At 40.2% G+C, this 22,537-nt stretch overlaps 1 protein-coding gene across 1 annotated transcript in view; it reads left to right on the forward strand.

Annotated features, from left to right (window-relative positions):
- The window catches only part of RfC38 (replication factor C subunit RfC38), a 100,719-nt gene that overhangs the window by 14,101 nt on the left and 64,081 nt on the right, over positions 1 to 22,537 (forward strand). Inside the window, exon 2 of the mRNA XM_068228418.1 lies at positions 2,839 to 2,976. Coding sequence (XP_068084519.1) covers positions 2,839 to 2,976 — 138 coding nt within the window. The remainder of the gene's footprint in view (positions 1 to 2,838; positions 2,977 to 22,537) is intronic.

Raw genomic sequence — 22,537 nt, forward strand, 5'->3', positions numbered from 1 at the left:
GAGTACCATGCTATTGTAAGCTGCTTTCTTACCTGTCTGGGTGCACAGAAGTTTGTTGGATGGTTTTGATGGTGTGGGTGGGTTTCCTGTATGTATTAAAGGATAAAGTGTTGTTGCAGTTGCACATAATGGTTAAGTCCAGGTAATTGAGGATCTTAACTTACATTTTTTATGGAATAAGAATACTTCCCTTATTGAATAATTTACTATTTCCTTAGTCAGTTGGAAGAAGGGGATCCATAAACCGTTGCTAAGCCATGTATGTAGTGGATAAAGAAATGAAATTGGGAACAGAATGAAAGATATTGTTTTCCAAAAATAATTACAAAAAATTAGTATTGATTAACACTAGAACAGCTGAGAAACTCACATTCCTAGAACAGCAGTAAGGGGTCATTTTGACACTTCATAAGAAATGCTTGGAAACATTCAAAATAGAACACAATAAGAGATGTATTCTCTTCCACTGTGTTTCCACAAATTTTTTTTACACACTAAGACCTGACGTTAATGTATGGACCTTTTATATTACTCATGGACACACGAATAATCACAAACAACTGCACCATGTTTCTGTTTCTCTAAGGAATTTTCACAAAATTAACCAATTGAACTCATTTTCTTAGTCGTCCACATTGTAACAATTATAAGTTTTCAGAAATACTTTAAAAAATTTAAAAAACACACACAACTTCTACTTTTTGGGCATATTTTCCGGACACTGCTTTGAGACACATGCTGCAGGCATCACTAGATTTGTTGCCTTTACACAGACCAATTTGACACTCCTTCCACTTTTTAGATGGACGGGGTCCTACAGCCTTTTCTTGTTGTTGCCCTTGCTTATCCTGCCTTGTTATTTCACTTGCCAGCTGGAGGATGAACTTCATCCGCTTTATCTTCCTACCCATTACGTGCTTGTAAATGACCCAAGCATTACAGCTGGTAGGTTAGGATATTGTGAAAGACATGCATTAGCCACCTCCTGCATGCAGCCGTGGTGGTATATTTAAGAGACATTTGGTCGACTTCATCTACGCCGTGTTTCGTGCTGTTGTATGTTATAGTTTCTGGCTTGTTTCATTCTGTGCTCATTGTTAATTGAGTGTGCCGTGTGCTGAGAAGAAGGTCGTTCTTCTTCCCTTGGTCCACTGTCAAAAGGTGGTTGTAGAGTAGACCTGTAATTCAGACTTGGACTTCTTCGCCTCAGTAGGGACTTCATGATGAATGGAGTTGATTGTTCCCACCAGAGAAGTCTTTTCCTCCTGGAACATCTTAGCAAGATGGAGTGATGAAAAGATGCTGTCTGTCGTCACGTTTCTCCATTGGTTTAGAAACAGCTCCATGAGGCGAAGTACGACTTACTCTCCCAATAGCTGCTTATCAGGACGCGCATCGAATTTACCAAAGTATGGAAAGGCATTGCAGATGGATTTTGAGGCAACATCTACAGCAGTCTAGAATTTTAGTGCATACTTGTCGGGCTTGTTTGTCATAAATTGGGTAAATCTGCACCTGGTTTTTCTGGGAAGTAATTGTTCGACTGTAATATTTTCACTTGGTTGGTACCAGTGAAGGCAATTTTCCACGAATTCATCCCAGATTTTCGTTCAAACTCGAATCTGAGAAGGCTCTCGAAATGCATCTCTTGACATTGTATCCTTCTTGAATTGCTGTCCACACAAATGCAACCATAGATCATCCATCTTGAGTTCTTACTGAGGGTTTAATTCTCTGTGTCGTTTCATTAGACAAGGCATCATTTCATTAAAGAGGAGGCAAAAGGCAGTAATGACAGTCGTCAATTCTGCAGTAAGCATTATATGGTAGGAACTTCCCGCTCTTTCAGGATGTTCATTGCAGCCTGCCTTCCAGATGAGTTCAAGACCTCCCAGTCGAATCCATCTCGGGCGACCATGTTTGCTGATGAAACACATTCGGAGCGAGTTCGGAGGCAGATTAGCATTTTCGATTTCTTCTGTGGATAATTCATCCTCTGTTTCATTATGAACTTTGTACTCACTAGTCTTGCATGTCTTATGCAAAAAATCACCATCTGAATAGGATAGTTCACTTTGACTAAACATCTGTATTTTCTGGCATATGCTAGTTGTTTTACGTCGCACCGACACAGATAGGTCTTACGGCGACGATGGGACAGGAAAGGGCTAGGAGTGGGAAGGAAGCGGCCGTGGCCTTAATTAAGGTACAGCCCCAGCATTTGCCTGGTTTGAAAATGGGAAACCACGGAAAACCATTTTCAGGGCTGCCGACAGTGGGGTTCGAACCTACTATCTCCTGAATACTGGATACTGGCAGCACTTAAGCGACTGCAGCTATCGAGCTCGGTTTCTGGCATATGAGACACCTCGTCAGTAGAAAGGCGGTTGTAACACAACATGTCTGTAAGAACACCACTTTTTAAATGGTTTGAATACAATAATCCAGGCCTGGTACATACTGTTGTCTGGCAATGCAAACCACTGCATTGTAATAGGAATTGTACAGTTGTCAAAATGACCCTTACTGCTGTCCAGAGTATGTCATATTAAAAATCTATGAAAATGTAAATATTTTGCTGGGTGCGATACATCACAGTAAATAGGACGAAAAATGATGAGAAGTCAAGATATTTGAAGAGAAATGATACAAGAATGTGCACATTACCTATTAATCTAAAGAAAAATTTGAGGTGAGTGTCATTTTGACCCCTTCTGCTGTTCTAGTGTTAAGGCAGTAATCTACCAAGAAAATTTGAAGAGAGACTAGTGAAGTTTGTTTATTCTGTGTGTTCGATAACATGGTCATTGACTTGGTCATTGCTTGATGTGTACATAGGTTCAACAAGGTGACTTCCCTCACCTGCTGGTGTATGGACCTCCAGGAGCTGGCAAGAAAACAAGGATCTCTTGCATCCTGAGGGAACTTTATGGAGCTGGTGTGGAAAGACTCCGTATGGAGACACAGACATTTACGGTAATCACTTGTAAGCTATATTTGACTCACGGCTTGTACCCCCGTCACAGTTTTCTGCTACGTGAAGACCATTGTACATGTATTGTGTTCTTGCCTCAGCATTTCTACATTACTTATGTTTAATAGAATGCGTTTATTAATAAAACAGATTGCTGGAGGATTTTGGTGCACTACCATAATTTACATTTTCCAGAAAGGAACCCAGATTATTTTTCAAATTATGATGGTTTTCCAATGAGGAAACATAGTTTCGTAACACATATTCAGAATTGTAAATCTCCAGTAATTGAACAGAGATGCAGTAGTATTGCATATTAACTTGTGATTATCGCCCAGTCCAAAAAAAAATTAATTGTAATATTTTCACAATTTATATGCAATAGACAATTTGTCATGTTTTCAAAATGTAGCTCAGATGATGGCTTATGAGCCATATTTATGTCCTAGAATACCACTCATGAATGAGAGCTTTTATAGAGCAATTCTGTCCCTCATAATATCCTCCAGGAATTTGGAATTTGTAATGGTGATCTTACACATGACCTAACCAGAACCCTTAAAAGCTCAAAACTTTAAACTTCCTTAGTGATGTTCTATGCAGTTGTAAAATTCAGACTTAATTTTTGGATACCATGTCTGTTTCTATCAGTTTCTGATGTGCAATTTTATATCAGAATTCTTGTTTACTCTGTAAATATAGTTGACACGTGCATATAAGGTGTTCTTAATTTGTATTTTGACTGGTACTGTATATCTCTTGTAATTGAAGAAAGTCTCAGTAGTATTGCACCTTAACTTGTTCCTTGTAAATTAAAATATTAATAATTATACGGCCTTAGCTACAGTCTGCAGGCATTTTAATTTGATGTCATTTAGGCTGCCTGTGTGCCAATTTTGGCATTCCGCTTTACTCTATCGTATGATAGGGATATTGAAACTCTGGCAGGCGATCTGTGCCAGAGTTTTAATTTTGTTGACTAAACAGCAAATTCTTTAGGGTTGGCAACAATGCAGTGTGAAGGGATTGCTTATTGTTATTCCGTTGTTTTAAGTGAGTTTGGGGTTTGTGTTTTCTTGATTGTAAACATATTATTTGTGCATATTTCAAATGGATATGGAATGTCAAGTCGAGAAAAGTGAGCATTTCTGACACATTTTACACTTTTGAGTTTAACCGAGGATCCAGTGCAGCAGGAGCTGCAAGAACAATTTGTGAAGTGTATGGGAATGAAGCAATTGCTGAAAGAGCAGCACAAAAATTGTTTTCCTGCTTTCGAGCAGGACGGTTTGACTTGTCTGATGATCCACGCTCTGGAAGACCTTCAGATTTTGACGAAAATTGCTTGAATGAGTTGCTTCATGAGAATCCTCGTCAAACAATGTGGGAAATGGCACAAGTTTTTGAATGTGATCAGTCAACTATTGTATGCCATTTGCATTCGATGGTTAAGGTACAGAAATTGGGTATATGGGTACCACATGTACTAAGTGACGGTAACAAAAATCAAGTAAACATCTATTCGTCATTGCCTGGCATCGGTTGGCTTGTGATAGGCATAAAGCATTCCTTTCGAACATTGTCACCGGTGATGAGAAATGGCGCCTGTATTTCCACACGAAGAAGGGGAAAGAGTGGTTCAACCCATCAAAAAAAGCAACTCCCCATGTCAACAATAGTGCCCATCCACAGAAAATCATGTTGTGTGTTTGGTGGAACAAAGATGGCATTCTTTACCATGAACTTCTTCCGAAAATCGTAACGATTACTTCTGCTGTGTATAGTGACCCGCTAAACGGCTTGCCGTTGCTATTGACAACAAAAGATAAAGGCAACAACCAGTCTTATTGCTCCATGATAATGCTCGTCCGCGTACAGTGCAGTTGACCAAAGGTGTGATTGCTGAACTTGGCTGGGAACCTCTTCCTAATCATCCGCATTGCCCTGACCTTGCTCCCTCAGATTTCCATCTTTTCCACTCTCTTTCTAACCACATTCTGGGGCAAGTGTTTCCTGATGAAGTTTCTATTGAGCAATGGCTAACAGATTTTTTCCAGTCAAAACGAAAACAGTTCTACTGGCTAGGCATTCAACTGCTACCTGAACGTTGGCAGAAGGTCATCGAGAGTGAGGTGAATACATCACTGAGTGATTGTGAGTTACATTGCGTGACAGTGACAGTAAAATGAAATAAAATAAAATATAAAAAATATAAAATTTAAGAACCGCATAAAGTTATGCATCGACCCAATACTGTTTTGCCAGCTTTCAAAATTCTGACAACGTCCGCCAGGTTTGAACACACGATCTTGAGATCTGACATTGATTATGTTTAACAGTATGTAAAAGGAACTATACTATGACATTGATAAAGGAGTTAGGCCCTGCATTATTAGTGTCAGGTGTAAAAATATCATCTCAATGTTTTTCTAATGGAATGGATGGTATATGTGAATCTAGTATGGCGTAGTCAATGTGGTCAAAAGTAACAGTATAAATTATTTAACGTATAAAATAGCATACTGTACTCCTATTAGAGGAAATTCCCTTTGGTAGTAGTGCCTTATTAAGTTTTTTTTTTTTTTTTTTTTTACGAGGTTATTGTTTGTTATTGTTACAAATGAAGAACCTAACTTCACTATTCTAATATTTAAGGACACCAAATTCAGCACAGATTTCTATAGACAGATTTAAAGAAATTGGTCTGGACATCAGTGTATCAAAATCAGCCTCTCTCTTTTTCTCTCTCTCTTCATCGTTTGTTATCACTCTTACTTTCTTCTTATCTATTATGAAATCTTTGGATGGTGTGAAGAGAGAGATCGGATCGGTTGCCTGCAGAACATCTTCAGCTGTTTGGAAGCAAATCTCATGCAGTGGTTCCTTCATCTTTAGGATTAGTTCAAAGTTGCAAGGACGTAAATCCAGAGGGTATGGGGTGGGGTGCTAGAGCACTTTTCAGTCCCAACAATTGAACAAATCAGACACTGCTCCTGCTGCTTGCACCGTCGCATTGCTGTACAGAATGATGAGTGGGTTATGCATAAAGTGTTGCTGTTTTCTTCTCAGTGCTGCTCACAGATTGTTTTGCAGAAATGAACAGTAGTATTCCACATCAGTAGTCTGCGTGGGAACCATATGCTTTGCAATAATTCCATTCCAGTCATAGGCAAGAATCACCATAACTCTCATATTGATGGGTTCCGCCAAAACTGTTGTTCTTTGTGGTGACTGGTAATGATGCCATTCAGTTGGTTGATGTTCCAGTTTTTCGTAAGATTTGGCCTGGTCTCATCAATGTTAATTCAGTGACACCGTTGTGCATTGTGACCTCTTAACACATTCATTTTTTGACCAGGTACTCTGCTGTTGCTTTGGAAACCTTGCGACTCTATTCAGTGACCGCTCATTCACAACAGTTTCGTTTCTGTTACCACTACGCATGCGCACAGAGGGGGTATAGGCCTGTATATTTGCTCAGAGGAACGGTAGACGTGTGTAGTATAAATGACATTGCCTGGTTCTGTTTCTCAGGCAGTGCTACAATATTGTTTCCACTATTAAAAAATCATCGTATGTATTTATCATTCTTCCCTCTTGATGAATGGCTTGGTAAGTATGCATGTATCTGGTTCTTCGAGGAATTCCACTTGTGTTCTACAGAGTATGTTCCTTAGGCCTTCCATATTCCAATTGAGCATGCTAAGCACTTCCTCCACTGTGCCCCCACTAGTTGACCGATCACTTCATTGTCTTTGAAGTGGTACTTCTTTCCCTATTGTTTACTAATTCAGTGTAGTGGCTCATGGTTGTTTTAAAATTGCCACCACGTGTTAATCCTGGAGAGTTACAAGTTTTGATCAGTTTATTACAGGTCTTCAGTTAATGTCTTGCGGAATCATGATTAATATTGACACTTCATGGCCAGTTGATTGCTGGTATCTCTCCCTGCCCTTAGCCGTCCATTGTCTTTCTTTTGTATGTTCACTATTAGAACATTACACATTGGATCACATCTGCAGCACAAGGAGGAACAAAAGAATGAATCTGTATTACAGTATGTTCAGTAGGCACATGTGCCGATTAATGTTTTGTAAAGTCATTTGCCTATACACAGACTGCTTTAAAGTTACAAACATTGCTGAATAATCCCATTGTTTCTTTCCTGCAACACTGATTAACTTTTTGACATCATTGTAACAGTGATTCACATGAATATCCCTCTCTCTGAAGCAAATCTATATACAGTGAAACCTCTATTCTCCGTTTTTGGAGGGACCTGGGGATAAAAACGTAAGATACGGGAAATCGGAAAATCCGGGAACGAATTAAAACCGTCAACAGTTTGACTGTACTTCACAGTAATGAAATATATATATCATTTTATTTGTACAAAAACGCCTGCATTAAATACATTAGTTTAAAAACTTTATTTTTAAATTCAGTTTTACCGAGAAACTTCGTCACGTTCCCGTGAAAACGTCTTTTAGGTCAGCAACTTTCATCAGTCAAGCTCATCGAAAAATATTCTACTAAATAAGTTATCAGAATTATATTGATATCTAAGAAATTTAAAAACACATCTGAGACTCCAGTTTCACTATTGCTTCAAGGAGAGTGTATCGGAGTTATTATGCCGATCGGGAAAACATTATAATACAGTCACTTAAAACGTCTACGGTAGCTACCTCTGTTTGTTTCACCTTGAATAAATCTAACTGGAACAGGTACAGTTATTTACAGTAATCGTTATCTGACGACAGTCTCATGTAAATTATTGACTTTGTTTTAATAACCTAAAAAAGAACAATGTAACTTATTTATCAGTAAAGGTTTTCGTGCTGTATTACGAACTTATGGCGCGAAATTTAACTTCGAGTTCACCCATGTTTTAGGCCTCGGTACTTTCCATTAATGATTTTATTTGACCGATAAACAGGCGAGAAATGTGTCTTGCATGATAGGCATAATTACTGGTGCAGTTCACATGAACATACCTGTGGTATTATAGTTAGGAAAGATAGCTGAAAACACATAAATAAGCATAGGTTGTAACATGTCCAGTCACATAGTCAAGTAAGCTAATCACAACGCACAAATACAAAAATGATACCAAAATACATTAAATCCCAGAAGATGCAATGAAACACTCTCGCACTCACAAAAATAAAGTGTCACATCGCATACATATAGGTTACGCACTGCACACACAACACTTAAATTGTCATTTCTTCAGTCACAGAATACAGTAGTCACTTTGTAGTGAAAAAGTCTTTAATCGTCAGTTGTTTTTTGTTTTGTCGTGCCTTAACACGGTACATTGCTCCCTCAATATTTAAAACGTTCTGTAGTTCGCTGCTGTCTGTGTCATACGCAGTAATATAGTCGCGAATTTTGTCAAAGGCGGCTAATGCTTCTGCAAACGTTGGCAGGGGTTCAATTTCGTCTTCGTCTTCCCCCTCGCTCGCGATCTCATGCACGGCGCTTGCACTGGCTGTGGCAGTAGCATCATCACACAGCTGTTCTATGTTCTTTACACCACAAGTGGCGAGCTCACTATCGACTGTAGCGTACGTCTCGAAGTTAACATCTCTCGGCGCGAGCTTCTCCCAGTCCTCACTGAAAAGTTGTTCTTCGCTGCCGGTGTTGGTGTCGTTAGTGTCTCTGCTTTCGCCAAAGCCACATTTATGAAAACAATTTTGAATGGTGGAGGGCGAAACGTGGAACCATGCTGACACAACAAAGTGGATTGCCTGTAGAATACTGAACTTCGTCTTCACTTCTTTCCCGGCGTCCAACATACACACAGCCCTTTCCACCAGCTGCTTGCGGTAGTACCCTTTAAAGCACTTTATCACCCCCGCATCCAGAGGCTGAAGGACACTGGTACAGTTCGGGGGATAGAAAATAACTTTCACATTTCGTAAGAAAGAAAGTTCCTGCGGGTGGGCGGCACAGTTATCTACAAACAAAACTATTTTTTTCGCTTGAGCACCCATAGAAGCATCCAGTCCGTGAAGAAAATCCAAAAAAATGTCTGTGGTCATCCAAGCTTTACCGTTCGCGTAGTATCGCACTGGTAACTTCTTCACGTTCTTAAAGCATCTCGGTTTCGCTGCTTTGCCTATAGCGATAGGGATACGTTTGTCTGACCCGTCACTGTTACAGCACAACAAAACAGTTATGCGGTCCTTCGCATTTTTGCCTCCATGACAAGATTCTCCTTTAAGAGCCAGTGTGCGATCCGGTAAACAGTTGAAAATTAGGCCGGTTTCATCCGCGTTATAGATGTTCTTCGGTTCGTATCCTTCAAGCAGCTCTGGGAGATTTTTCCCCCAATCTTCCACCCGTCAACTGCAGCACTCTCGCCGGCGAGCTTTTTACACACCAGCCCGTGACGCTCCTTAAACCGGGAAATCCATCCATTCAAAGCAGAAAAATTGTTGATACCCACTCTTGCAGCGATGCTTCGAGCTTTTACGCGCAAAATGTTACCATCCACAGGAAATCTCGACGCCCGAGCTTGCTGATACCAAGAAAAGAGAACTGCTTCCATTTTAGAATATCTCGATTCCTTCCCCGGTTTTCTATTCTTTGCGGAGGATCCACATTTTTTTACTTGTTCACGTATCTCTTGTTTTTTCCCTATTATTGTATTCAGTGTCGAAGCAGGTAAGCCTAAACGTTTCGCGATGTCAACTTTTTTTTCTGTTGTATTTCTTTCAACTTCCTCTATAATCTGAAGTTTTTCTTGCAGGGTTTTCACATGCTTTACAGGTCGCGTACTGTGTAAGCAAACCGAAACTCGACTGCGTAAATTGTTGGTTTTCACCAGCTAGTAACACAGCCAACTGTAGGAAACATTCAACAGAAAGCTCTTAACAAAGCGCAAGTTGGCGGAGGCCTTCATTGTTAGCCTGGTACAGAATGTTTCGTAAGTATGATCGCGCAAGATACCCGACGAAATTAAAATACGCTAGATTCGCAAATTCGATTCCTGCCGTCCATTCTCGAAATCTTGAAAAACGCTTGATCGAGGATTTAGCGTTGATGGGACTGAAATTTCTGGACGGTTGATGGGGGAAATCGTTTCTTCAAGGAACGGATAACGCGGGATTTTTAATACAGGTTTTAAATGGGATGCTCGCGGGACCACGTAATTTGAACGAATATTACGGGAAAACGTAGTTTCGGGGAACGGATAATCGAGGTTTCACTGTACTGATTCCCTACCGTCGGGAGCATCTGCTTCCACTCTCCTCAACCTTCTTGTGGACTAGATGGAACTTGTTTCATATTGCTTATCACTTGCAGTTGCAATTTCTAGTCATTGTATAAGCCTAATACGTTTTGAAGTAAATAAAAAACCTCTTTAAATAAAGTATACTATTATAAATTGCTAGGTATGCCCATTATTTTAATACTGTCTATTTAATTGGGCATTTTGTAATCCGACCTAGGGTCTGGTCCTGATTGGGCTGGGTGAGAGGGTGTCCTCTGTAATTCAAATATTATTGTTGTAAATGTTCTTCAGATCAAAATTAGACGTATGGCTTTTCAGGTGTTTGCTCTATTAACCAGCATTTCGTCTTAGGTCTGACACTAGACTCTTCAGAGTGGGATGTGTCAGACCCTACCCACTGATGTTGGGGTGTATGCAGGTGAACTTATCAGAAGCCTTTTATGAGGCACAGTCTGATAACTGCATACGGGAGATAAGACTCCACAATGGAATTAATGCCCGCCTAGCAATTCCAAATGGAAATTCTAAGTTCCCATGGAGGGAATTAGATATTTTTCCACCAATAGAGCATATCAAAATCAGATCAAAATTAGATGTATGGCTTTTCAGGTGTTGTGGAGTCTTATCTCCCGTATGCAGTTATCAGACTGTGCCTCATAAAAGGCTTCTGATAAGTTCACCTGCATACACCCCAGCATCAGTGGGTACGGTCTGACACATCCCACTCTGAAGAGTCTAGTGTCAGACCTAAGACGAAATGCTGGTTAAGAGCAAACGCCTGAAAAGCCATACATCTAATTTTGATCTGATTTTGATATGCTCTATTGGTGGAAAAATATCTAATTCCCTCCATGGGAACTTAGAATTTCCATTTGTAAATGTTCTTCCTAAATTGACACGCTACTTTTTTACGAGTATTTATCAGCTTTACACCACCTTTCCTTATGTAAATTGTCACACCTATATTTTTTATTAATGGCATTGTTTAATCAAATATGAAAGCAGCTTATGTTTTGTAAAGTCATTTGCCTATAAACAGATGCTTTAAAATTACAAACATTACTGAATGATCCCATTCTTTCTTACCGTATAAAAGATGCTGGAAGTGACATCCTTCCTGGGTTATACAGGCATTGCATCTGGTAACCACATTCTGGCTGACACGAGTGAGTTCAGCCACTGTAATGTTTCTGATTTCATTCCTAATGTTTTCTTTCAGTTCCTCCACTGTATGAGGATTTGTTCGATACACTTTTTCTTTCAGTTTAGCCCGCAAGTAGAAATCGCACACTGTTAGATCTGGAGAACATGGGGGAAGTAGACCAGCATTGATCACTCTGTCCGCAAACACTTCCGATGTTGTAAGAAGGGAATCTTCTGCTGTATGAACAGGAATCGAATCTTGTTGCAACCACCCATGTGATTTTTCTTCTTCCTTTTCCTGATGGAAGGACGGTGTCAAAATGTCATCTTGGTACCTCTGCATTTACTGTCGTCTCGAAAAAATAAACTTCTTGCACTAAAAGCACACCAAATGCCAATCTTCATATCATAACGAGGGACTTCATAAACACCATTAGGATTTTCTGCACACCAATAGCGAGAGTTATGACTGTTCACACAACCATTAAGATGAAACCAGAACTTTTACTTACGAAAATATGGTGTTGCAGTGATAACTGTACCGGACAAGTTGGACATTAACGCCACAGCCGCTTCCTTCCCACTCCTAGGCCTTTCCAATCCCATCCCGCTATAAGACCTATCTGTGTCGGTGCGACGTAAAGCAAGTTCTTTTTTTTTTTTTTAAACGGTCGAGTTGGTTGTACGGTTAGGAGCGTGCGGCTGTGAGCTCGCATCTGGGAGATAGTGAACTCTAACCCCACTGTCAGCAGCCCTGAAGATGGTTTTCTATGGTTTCCCATTTTCATCACGAGGCAAATGTACCTTAATTAAGGCCAGGGCCGCTTCCTTCCCATTACTAGGCTTTTCCTGTCCCATCGTCGCCATAAGACCTATCTGCGTTGGTGTGACGTAAAGCAACTAGCAAAAAAAAATAACTGTTTCACCATATTAACGGCTGAGATTCAGACCGGTGACACATGCTTGCCTGGTCGAACACGTGCAGGCTGCTTGTAAGGTCAAGAACTATGCGCGCGCCTCACATACTGCAGCTGCCGTAGCCCAGAGTTAAACACTGTGCGTTCGGTCTGAGTTTATAAGAGAGATCCTGTATAATGTACCATGTATCTAAACTTCCAGCCTGTCATTTCTTATTTTTGTCATTCCCTGGAAATGTTTCACCTCCAGATATTAGCTTACTCTTTCAAGTGATAATATTGTCATATCCAAAATAATTTATCATTCCTCTATTTGATCCACTGTCTTTTTCATTATTATTATTATTATTATTATTATTAACTTTATTGGCCACATTGGATCACTTGAGTCTTTCATGTACACTTTATATTTGAAGGCTGTACTGTTTGAGTCTTCTTATCTGCACAGCACTTGTTCATTTGTTCTGATCGCAATGTTCTTACTGTAATTCATCTGAAATCTCTACAAGCCTCCTGTGCATCGTTTCAGTTGAAAATTTGTGATTCTTGAGAAGGGTGGTAATTTTATTCTTGTTCTATGCATCTGTAATTTCGAGTCCAGTTGTTTTGAAATCCTTTTGAATTTCTTTAATCCAATGCCCTCCTGTCTTCTTTCCCAGATTTCTCATCACTAGTTGTCATAAAATCCTGTTTTGTGATAATTGTAAGATGTGAAGGAAGTAAGAGATTCTTCTTCATCATGCTGGTAACTCTCGATAGACAGTTTCATTGGGGAGGATTCTCCAGACTCCTTCAACCCAGTACTTTTTATTTATACAAGTTCTGATAATTCTTCTTTCAGTTTTGAGGAGCTGATCAGTTCTTTCATTTTTAATTTGGAACAAGGTTTCACAAGCGTAAGTAGCTTCGGGCTTGGTGTCTGTTGACAAGCATTTCCCCCCCCCCCGTTAAAAGTTGACCAGGTGGCGGATAGGGGGGTCCTAACCAGTTTGTCGACAGATTTGAGGGAAATAAAATACCTCTCGCGGACCAAACATACAATCCCCTGTGGGTGGGGTATGCAGACGAAGAATACACCCCGCTATCCCCTGCCTGTCGTAAGAGGAGACTAAAAGGGGCGACCAAGGGATGATCAAATTAGAACCATGAGACTACTTGTAATTAGTACCATCATACCATCACGCAGGGAGCACCATGGGTCAGTTTTACTTGCGCGTAGTACCACTGTGTTAGGTACAAAATAGGTTTGTGATTAGTAGTGACAGTGTGTGGCTCAGGCTGCATTGTACAGTACCTGTGATTCGTACCCCTGTACGAGCAACACCATGGGATGAGCGACACCATGGTTCTGCCTTGCCTATGCTTTGTACCCACTATGTGAGGAACACCACGGGATAGTGCGAGTCCCTGTGGTTAGTTCACTTATGTGAGGAACGCCATAGGTTTGCGTTGCCTGTATAGGTTTACGTTGCCGGTAAATAGTGCCGCAGTGTGCGAAACACCATAGGTCTGTGTTACATGTGCGAATTTCATTACCTGTAAGTAGTACCATAATGTGTGGAATACCACGAGTCTAAACTAATTTTGGTTAGTACTGCAACATGACGATTAGCATGGTTCTATTTTCCTCGCGGTAAGTACTATTATGAGGGGCCGATGACCTTGATTTTAGACTCGTTTTGCCTACAAGCATCATTGATTCAGTATTGTGCTTTAGAAGCAGTCCGTTGGTCAGTAATACTATTGTTTAACGCTTGTTTCTGGGAATGTGGGGCATTGCAGATCAGATCCACTGATTGTTTTAACTTCATATCTATCCATTCATTCTTCGTCTTCATGTTTTCGAAATCTGGTCAGTGGAGGATTATGGATTTTTAAATTGTCATAACATTTCATCTCGTTTCGTACCATTAGCAGCCGATGACCTAGATGTTAGGCTCCTTTAAATAACAATCATCATCATCATCATCAATTTTTTTGTTTAAGTTAAGGGGTTTCATTGGCATGATCTCAGTTTTCTCAAAGGATATTTGTAAACCTATTTTTAATGCAATTTTCTGGAGACTGGTGATCTGAGCACGGACTTCTTCCATGTCAAGTGCTAAGAGACTTAAATCATCTGCAAACCCTAGGCAGTTTGTCCTTATTGAGGGTTTTGCTCCAATTATGAATTTAGGTAGGTTTTCTTTTTGCCAAATTTTCATGATGTAATCTAGAACCACATTGAAAAGCGGTAGGGATAATCCGTCAGCTTGTCTGAGGCCTGTACTATAAAAGCATTTGACATTTCTCTCCTGAATTTTACTTTTTAAATTGTGTTGGTTAAAGTTAGTTCAATCATTTTTGTTAATTTAGGATGAAGGCCATGTAATCTGAGGATTTTTAAAAGAGTGGGTTTGTGTATATTATCATAAGCCTTCTTTAAATCCCTGAATGAAATAAACAGCTGTTTATTTCTGTATTTGTATTATTCCATTATTAGTTTCAGGCTGAGAATTTGGTTTGGGCAACTTCTGTATGGGTGAAATCCTCCTTGGTATTCTCTAAGGTGTGGTTCCAGAATGTTTTTTTATCCTATTGTATCCAAAATAAGCTGATAATAAAGAACACATGGTTTATGAAGACGAATAGCCATAAGATCAACCGATGTAGTTGGGATGGACAGTATGGAACATTCATTGATTTTATAACAACAATCCAAGAATGGGGAAGATACGTCATGAATACGAAGATAATCCCCAGTGATTATTGCTTGTGGAATTAAAACAAGTAAAAATCCCTAAAATTGTATTGAAGAATAAACCAAAGGTCAGGATTTGTGAATTTTAGGAGGAGGATAAAAGAATTGCATTCCAAGATTGTATAAAAAGGAAGTTGCCTAACACAGAAATACGATGTGGAGAAGAAGAGTGGGACAATTTAAGACAGGCATTTGTGGAAGCAGCAATTGAGGTATGAAGGAAAACAAAAGCAAAGGTTAAGGGAAAGGAGACATGGTGGTGGACAGACAAAATAAAAAAAGAAGCAAAAGAAAGGAACATGGTGAAGAAAGAAATGGATAAGGAAAACCAAAAAAAAAAGTATCAGAGGGATGAGAATAAGATAGAAAGGTTACATGTGGAATACAAAAGATTGAAAGTAAAGGTAAAGAGGAGTATCAAGAAGAAAAGGAGAATTGTTGGGGAGAGTTTACCAACAAAATTGAGCAAGATAGTCGAGGAAATCGGAAACTTTTATTCAGAGTAATAAAATCGAAAAAAATAAATCAAGAAAAAATCAAGGTATTAGAGAGGGAAGATGGATCCATAGTACATGATGAAAAGGGTCTTCAGAAGGTGATGGCAAAGTATTTTGAAAAACTTTATAATGAGGATGACTGCTTGGAGGAAGAAGGAGATGAGGTATTGGAAATAATAAATGGAAAAAAGGAAGAGAACTTGATAATGTGGTTGGAACTTGAAAGGGCAGTGAAAGCAATGACCAAAGGTAAAGCAAGTGGAAAAGACAAATTCAATGCTGATATAATTAAGGCAGCAGGAAGCATTGGGCTACAGTGGCTATACAAATCCCTCAATGCCATATGGAAATTAAAGGATGCTTGAAAAATTGGCAACAAGGAAGCATTGTACCACTGTTCAAAAAAGGAAATAGGAGGAAATGTGAAAAATATAGAGGTATAACCCTATTATCACACGGGCTAAAAATAATGGAGAAAGTCATAAACAAAAGACTGAGGGATATAATAGAAACACAGTTAGAGGAAGAACAATATGGCTTTAGACCAAATAGATCAACAACAGACTTGATATTTACAGTGCAAACAATAATGGAAAAACATCTGGAAAGGATCAAGGAAATCATATTTGTATTTTTGGATTTGGAAAAAGCTTATGATACAGTTATGAGAAACCATATATGGGAATGCCTACTGAAAAGGAATGTAGCAAAATCATTAATTAAGAAGATAAAAATGTTGTATCGTGAGAGTAAAAGCAATGTACAAGTGGGGAGTGGTGACTCTAAAACGTTTTATACAAGAAAAAGGTCTCATTCAAGGAAGTACACTGTCGCCATTATTGTTTATTATTTGGATGGATGAAATCATAAAACGTGTAAAACAGAGTATCAGTAGTGATGAAGTGAATGCTTCGGTATCTGCAGATGATGTGGTGATTTGGGGAAAGGGAGGAAAGAAAGTACAAAGGAGACTGACGTTTTGAATGAAAATCTGAAGGAGTTTGGAATGGTAATTAGTAAAAAGAAAACTGTAACCATGCATTGTGGAAAAGAGAAAGAGAGAAGCCAAGTGAACATGATGGAGAACGGTTAGAGAATGTAGAACATTTTACATATCCGGGTAGCATTATTAATGGAAGTAATGAAATTAACCCTGAAATTAATAATAGACTAAGTAAAGGTACAACATTTTATCATCAAGTCAGAGAGCTTTTATGGGATGACAAAGTACCCAAGAGAACAAAATTAACATTATATAAACGGTATTTCATACCAATTGTAACTTACAGACTAGGAACGCTGGTAACTAATAAGAGACGAGATAGTAAGATCCAAGCAGTAGAAATGAAATTTTTAAGAACATCGGTTAAAAAGACAAGAAGAGATAGAATTCAAAATATTAAAATCAGAGAAGAGCTAAATATAAAACTGTTAGTACAGAACATTCAGAAAGCAAGACTGAGATGGTTCAGACATGTAAAAAGAATGGGAAAGGAACGGGTAGCAAGAAGGGAATTGGAAAGAGAAGTTAAGGGAAAGAGACCAGTTGGAAGACCGAGAAGAAGGTGGATGGATCAGATTTGGAAGGACATTAGAGAAGCTGGATTGGATGTGGCAGGAGTAATGGAGGAGGAAAAGTGGAAGGGCAGAAAGGAGTGGAGGAGGCTTGTTAACCATGTACCGGGCGGTACACCTCTACGACGCAAGTTCAAATCTTGCGCAAATTGAAACTTCTCTATTGGAGAAACCCGGAACTTAACAACTGAACTAACTCGGCTGTTTATCAGAAGATGTCCCTGTGTGTTTTTGATTTGCTTTTGTTTTTCAGTGATCAAGAAGTGTGGACATTCTCTAACAGATGTCTCTACCAAAAACTATGGTAATACACTCTGGTGCAATGGAATGAACTCTCTTGAAGAAATTTTGTATTCATAAGTTTTGCCTTTACTAAATTTTGTTCTGTCATTGGTGGGTTGGCAATATTAAGTTTTCTTTCTGCCTGTTTTGAATTTAACCAATCCTAAATTTCTGTAATTAATTTCCCACCAATAAGGTGTTTCTTCATTGCCTTGTGTACAAGTTTTTTCTGTCAACCAAAAAATATTGAGTGGGTGTGTCTACTCATTCCTGAAAGGTCTCGAATTTTCCACGAGGGTATAAAAACTGCTGATTTTCTTGTCTCCGGGCCACTTCAGTTACATCTAACTTAGTGTGTGGATATGTAGCAGGGGGCGGGGAGTGCCCCGTTCTTCAGGCAGCAGCTCTTCATCAAGGTAATGGCCTCTTAACATCTTTATTTCTTGCTAGCTCAGCAGTTTAACTCCCGGGGAAGGTTCGAAACCTTTAATATGTAACCTATATCTTTAAATATGTAAGCCTTTTCAATCTTTGTAAGTACTCCACTTCACTGGAACTGTAATTCGGGGATAGAGAGTGCTTTACCCTCTCGAGCTCCCCTTCATTTGAAATTGAGGTGACTAAGTTTTCGTAACCGTTTCTTCTCTTCCTTAATGTATTAAAGTTTTCTCATACGCGTCACCTCCCTAGCTTGGGATTAGCCCCTGCGTATCGGCCTAGAGCCACTTAGGTTTTAAAATGTAGATTTAGGAGTGCAAATTCACGCCTCCATCCTTTTTGTTTTGGGCCATTTAAATTGCTCACTAAGGCCCAGTAGATTGGGTACGAGATACCCCTGTTTCTTTATAATGCCTTGGTGGCAGTTTGTGTAAAAGTCTGTTATTGCCTTTATAGGCTTGAAAGATCGAGAGCGGGTCAGCTCTTTATGGTGTTGTGGTAAAAGTGCCTTAGAGAGGCTTGAGATGTAAAGTTGGGAGCATGTGCTTCATGTAGTGAGGGGTTTTCTGCCCTTTGGTAATTTGTGGTTGTGAGCTGAGGGCTCAGGAATTGTAACTTGGGGCACGAAGCCCAGAACTTGTAAGAACCCGAAACTCGGGCTTTCCTTGTAAAATTACTCTGGTACCTGATTTTGTTATTTCCCCTAGTGGAAACTGGTTAAATTTCTCTCTAATCTTGGACTTCTTGACCGTGTACCTGATTTAACTTCTTGTTATTTGCTGTACGCTCAAAATTCTATGTCACCATTGTTAAGTTTTGAAAATATAACCTCTATTTAAATTTTAAATCCATCTTTCGGACTTATACTTAGACCCATTACAGCCCGCACCTCCTTTCACCTCTGATTTCCACGGATAACACCGTAACAAGTGGTAGCAGAGCGTGGTTGAATGGGTCTCAATTTAGCCCCTCTGGACGGCTAAACATTGCCTTGATTCGATCTCTAACAGTTTTCTCCGTCGCTGGAATTTTTCGATTTTTCTAAATTTGTAAAGTGTCTGTCATCATGCCCGGCCCTCGCGATGTCCTCCATCCCGGCTATTTGCGCAAGGAGGAATTAATCTATGAATTAACAATTAGAAATGTTCAATCTGGAGGCACGGTTGCAGCTGATACCACTAAGCTTAAAGATTCCCTTGAATTGCCTATTACCATCCCAACTTTGGGAGAGAAAGATATTGACGATGCTCTCTCCACGATCACTGATAATGCTACTGAGCTAGCATCGGTAGTTAGTTTTTTTGAAGGGGGTGATCCATCACCTAATCAGCTCAAACGTGTACAAGCTAGATTGTACCATTTTTCCAACGGAGTTAGTGATCTATTGTCTCTTAAGTTGAGTGACATTCAAGGTAAAGAGGCTAGTGCTCTTTTAGAAAACCTTTCCAAATTGTCCAGTAAGGTTAGCCTATTGTTAACTGGGGCAGTCCCTCCCAAAACCGACCAACCCGCTACGGTAAACGTAGTTAGCGAGGAAGAGTCTTCTAAAGGAGAAGAAAATAGGAAATCTGTAGGAGCTCAACAAACCTCTGCCCTATTAGACAACGAATCTGAACGTCGTAACTCGTTGAATAATGCACCTTCTGAATCTGCTTCTCCGCCACTTATTCCTCTACCTACTATATCACCTGGCTTCAGCAGTTTGCCCCATCCTTTAGCAATGTTGCTCAGAGGTATTTCGAAGTTCTCCGTCAATTCCACCAGTGATGGTATTGCTTTTCTAAGATTTTTTGTTGAGTTTCAGGATCATGCTTTTGTTTTCTCTCTTTCTCCGTGTCAAATCCTTCAAATTATTTACCCTTATTCCATTGGTGTCCTCTCAGATAAGATAGTTAGGGCAATTGCTGAACATTCATCCATAGAAGACTTCCACGCTCATCTGTTAGCTAATTTTATTCCGGCTTGAGCTAGGTCATCATAATTCAGAAGTACTATTACCGTGTACAGCGTCTGGATGAAAACCTTGCCGACTTCATTAAAGATATCAAATTCTATACTAGAGTATTTGCCCTCCATTTTCCAGAAGATCAAATTGTACAGGCTATTGTGGAAAGAATTTCCCCATCTTACAGGTCATATTTGTGCTTTGCGTCGCGTCCTCAAACTTTTGCCGAGTTGGAAGCTATGGCTATCTCAGCCGAAGGGGTTAGATACGCCGACACATTACGGGTCGCAAAGGAGCCCCCTCCGTCCTCTAGTAATTTTCGGCCTCCACCTCGCCGACCCATTACACCCCGTAAATGTTATGCTTGCGGGTCCCCTGACCATCTTCGGAACAAGTTTCCTTTAGTTAAAACTAGCGGGACAAAGAATGGAGCAGGGTCACCTCAAGGCTGTTTTAAATGCGGAGCGTTTTCCCATATTGCCATGAATTGCCCGAATACGAATAGCACTCCCTCCTGCTCAACTTCGGGTGCAACTTCCACCAACAATCATAAGTGACTAGTGGCTCCGGCTGAGTTGGCAGATTCATCTTTTCAAGGCTCAGCCCAGGTTAAATCCGACGAAAATTCAGGGAAAAGTCAGAACTGTTCTACATTACCATTTGAATGTCCCAAAGAATATCTTAGGATTGCGGCGGATTCCCCCGCACCTGTTCCATTTCTCAAAATCAAATTGACTAATGAGCCCGTAACTGCTCTTTTAGACTCAGGCAGTGTTTGCTCCATTATTTCGGCTGAATGGTATTCCAAATTAAAATCTGTGTGTAAACTTCCGGATTATGGTTCGTCTTTGGTTCATTGCGTTTCGGCAAACTCCTCTCCATTAGAAATTTTAGGGTTCCTGTATGCCAAAATTCGCATTTCTAAATTTTCTTGTTGGTGGCAAAACACTTGTCTTGTCCTATTATATTGGGAGCGGACTTCATGTCTCACACTGGTCTAGTGCTCGACCTTCAGAGCAAGTCGTGCACTTTCAAATTTGCTAGTAATTTCAATATCCCTTTATTAAAATGTAGTTCTGTGTCATGTTCATCTGTTTCGCCTACCCAGGATGAGATGTTGTTAGACCTTACACATCTACCTGAGGAGCAGGCTGATAGTATTCGTAAGTTGTGTCAGTCATTTCCAGAAGTTTTTTCTGATACTCTTGGTGTAACTGACCTTATCGAATACAAGATTGAGGTTACGGATTCGATTCCAGTCCGTTTTCCACCTTATAGGCTATCTCCACCTAAAATGAAGGCTTTGAAGGAAATCATAGATCAGATGTTGAAAGATGGTATAAGTCGGCGTATTTATCGCCTATTTTCCTTGTTTCCAAACCCCAAGGTGGCTTCAGGCCTGTGATTGATTATAGGGCTCTCAATCGGAAGGTGGTGTTACAATCTGTGCCCCTTCCAGACCTTCACTCTTGTTTTTCATGGTTTCGAAAGACTAAATGCTTCACCATCTTAGACCTCAATCAGGCTTATAACCAGATCCCTCCGGCGGAAGAATCTAAACATCTTACAGCATTTGCCACTGGCTGGAACTTGTATGAATACAACTGCGTGCCTTTCAGGCTCCCCACGGGAGCAGCTGTGCTTACGAGACTGCTGGATAAGGTCTTCTCCGACATCAAATTTGAGTATTTATACCATTATCTTGATGATGTCGTCTTATTTTCTGAGATCTTTGAAGAACATCTAGATCATCTGAAAGAGGTCCTGAGTCGCCTTCGTAAGGCAGGGTTAACGGTGAAGTTGTCCAAGGTTGCCTTCGCTAAACCTTCCATGTCATTTCTAGGGCACATTGTGTCGCCCGATGGTGTCGCCGTAGATCATTCTAGAACACAGGCCATCCGTGATTTCAAGCCTCCTAAAGACATCAAAGATATTGCCAGGTTCATAGGCATGGTGAACTTTTTCAGGAAATTTATTCCAAATTTCGCTAATAGAGCGGCGCCCTTGAACTCACTCCGCAGAAAAGGCGTCAAATTTGAGTGGGGGGCCTTCTCAACAAGCCGCTTTCGAAGACCTCAAATTAGCCCTTTGTAATGCCCCTGTCCTTGCTATGCCCGATTTCTCTAAGAAATTCATCGTCCAAACCGATGCGTCGTCGTCGGCGGTAGCTACAGTCCTTCTTCAAGAGACTGAACTAGGGAGGCGACCCATCGCCTATGCCTCTGGGACATTATCGGCCCAAGAATCCAAGTATTCTATCTATGAACTTGAAGGTTTAGCAGTTTTGTTTGCTCTAGAAAAGTTCCGCCTCTATCTGGAACATGTCAAGTTCGACTTGGAGACAGATAACCAAGCCTTAAGTTGGTTCTTAGGTAGGCCGCATCGTACAGGTCGCATAGCCCGCTGGGCCATCAGAATTTCTGCCTTCCAATTTGATGTCATGCATATAAGAGGAACGGAAAATGTTGTGGCAGATGGACTAAGCCGTATGTTTTCTAATGATGTAGAGCCCCTTGAACAGGAAGACTGTGTTTCACTTCCCGAGTCCATACCTGCGGGTGTAAATGCCATACTAACGGATGCTCCCATGTTGTTTAGGGATCTTGAAAAATATCAATGTGAAGATCCGACACTGGCCCCTATCATGTAAACCCTTTCTTCTGGGGAACATGTCGTCCCTTATGTATTGAGGAATGGTGTTTTATGTTGCCCGTCGAGGCATGATCAAAAGATGAAAGTTGTGGTTCCAGCTGTTCTGGTACCTATGATCTTCAGTACTACCA

This window comes from Anabrus simplex, chromosome 6, assembly GCF_040414725.1.
Source record: "Anabrus simplex isolate iqAnaSimp1 chromosome 6, ASM4041472v1, whole genome shotgun sequence".
NCBI lineage: Eukaryota > Metazoa > Arthropoda > Insecta > Orthoptera > Tettigoniidae > Anabrus > Anabrus simplex.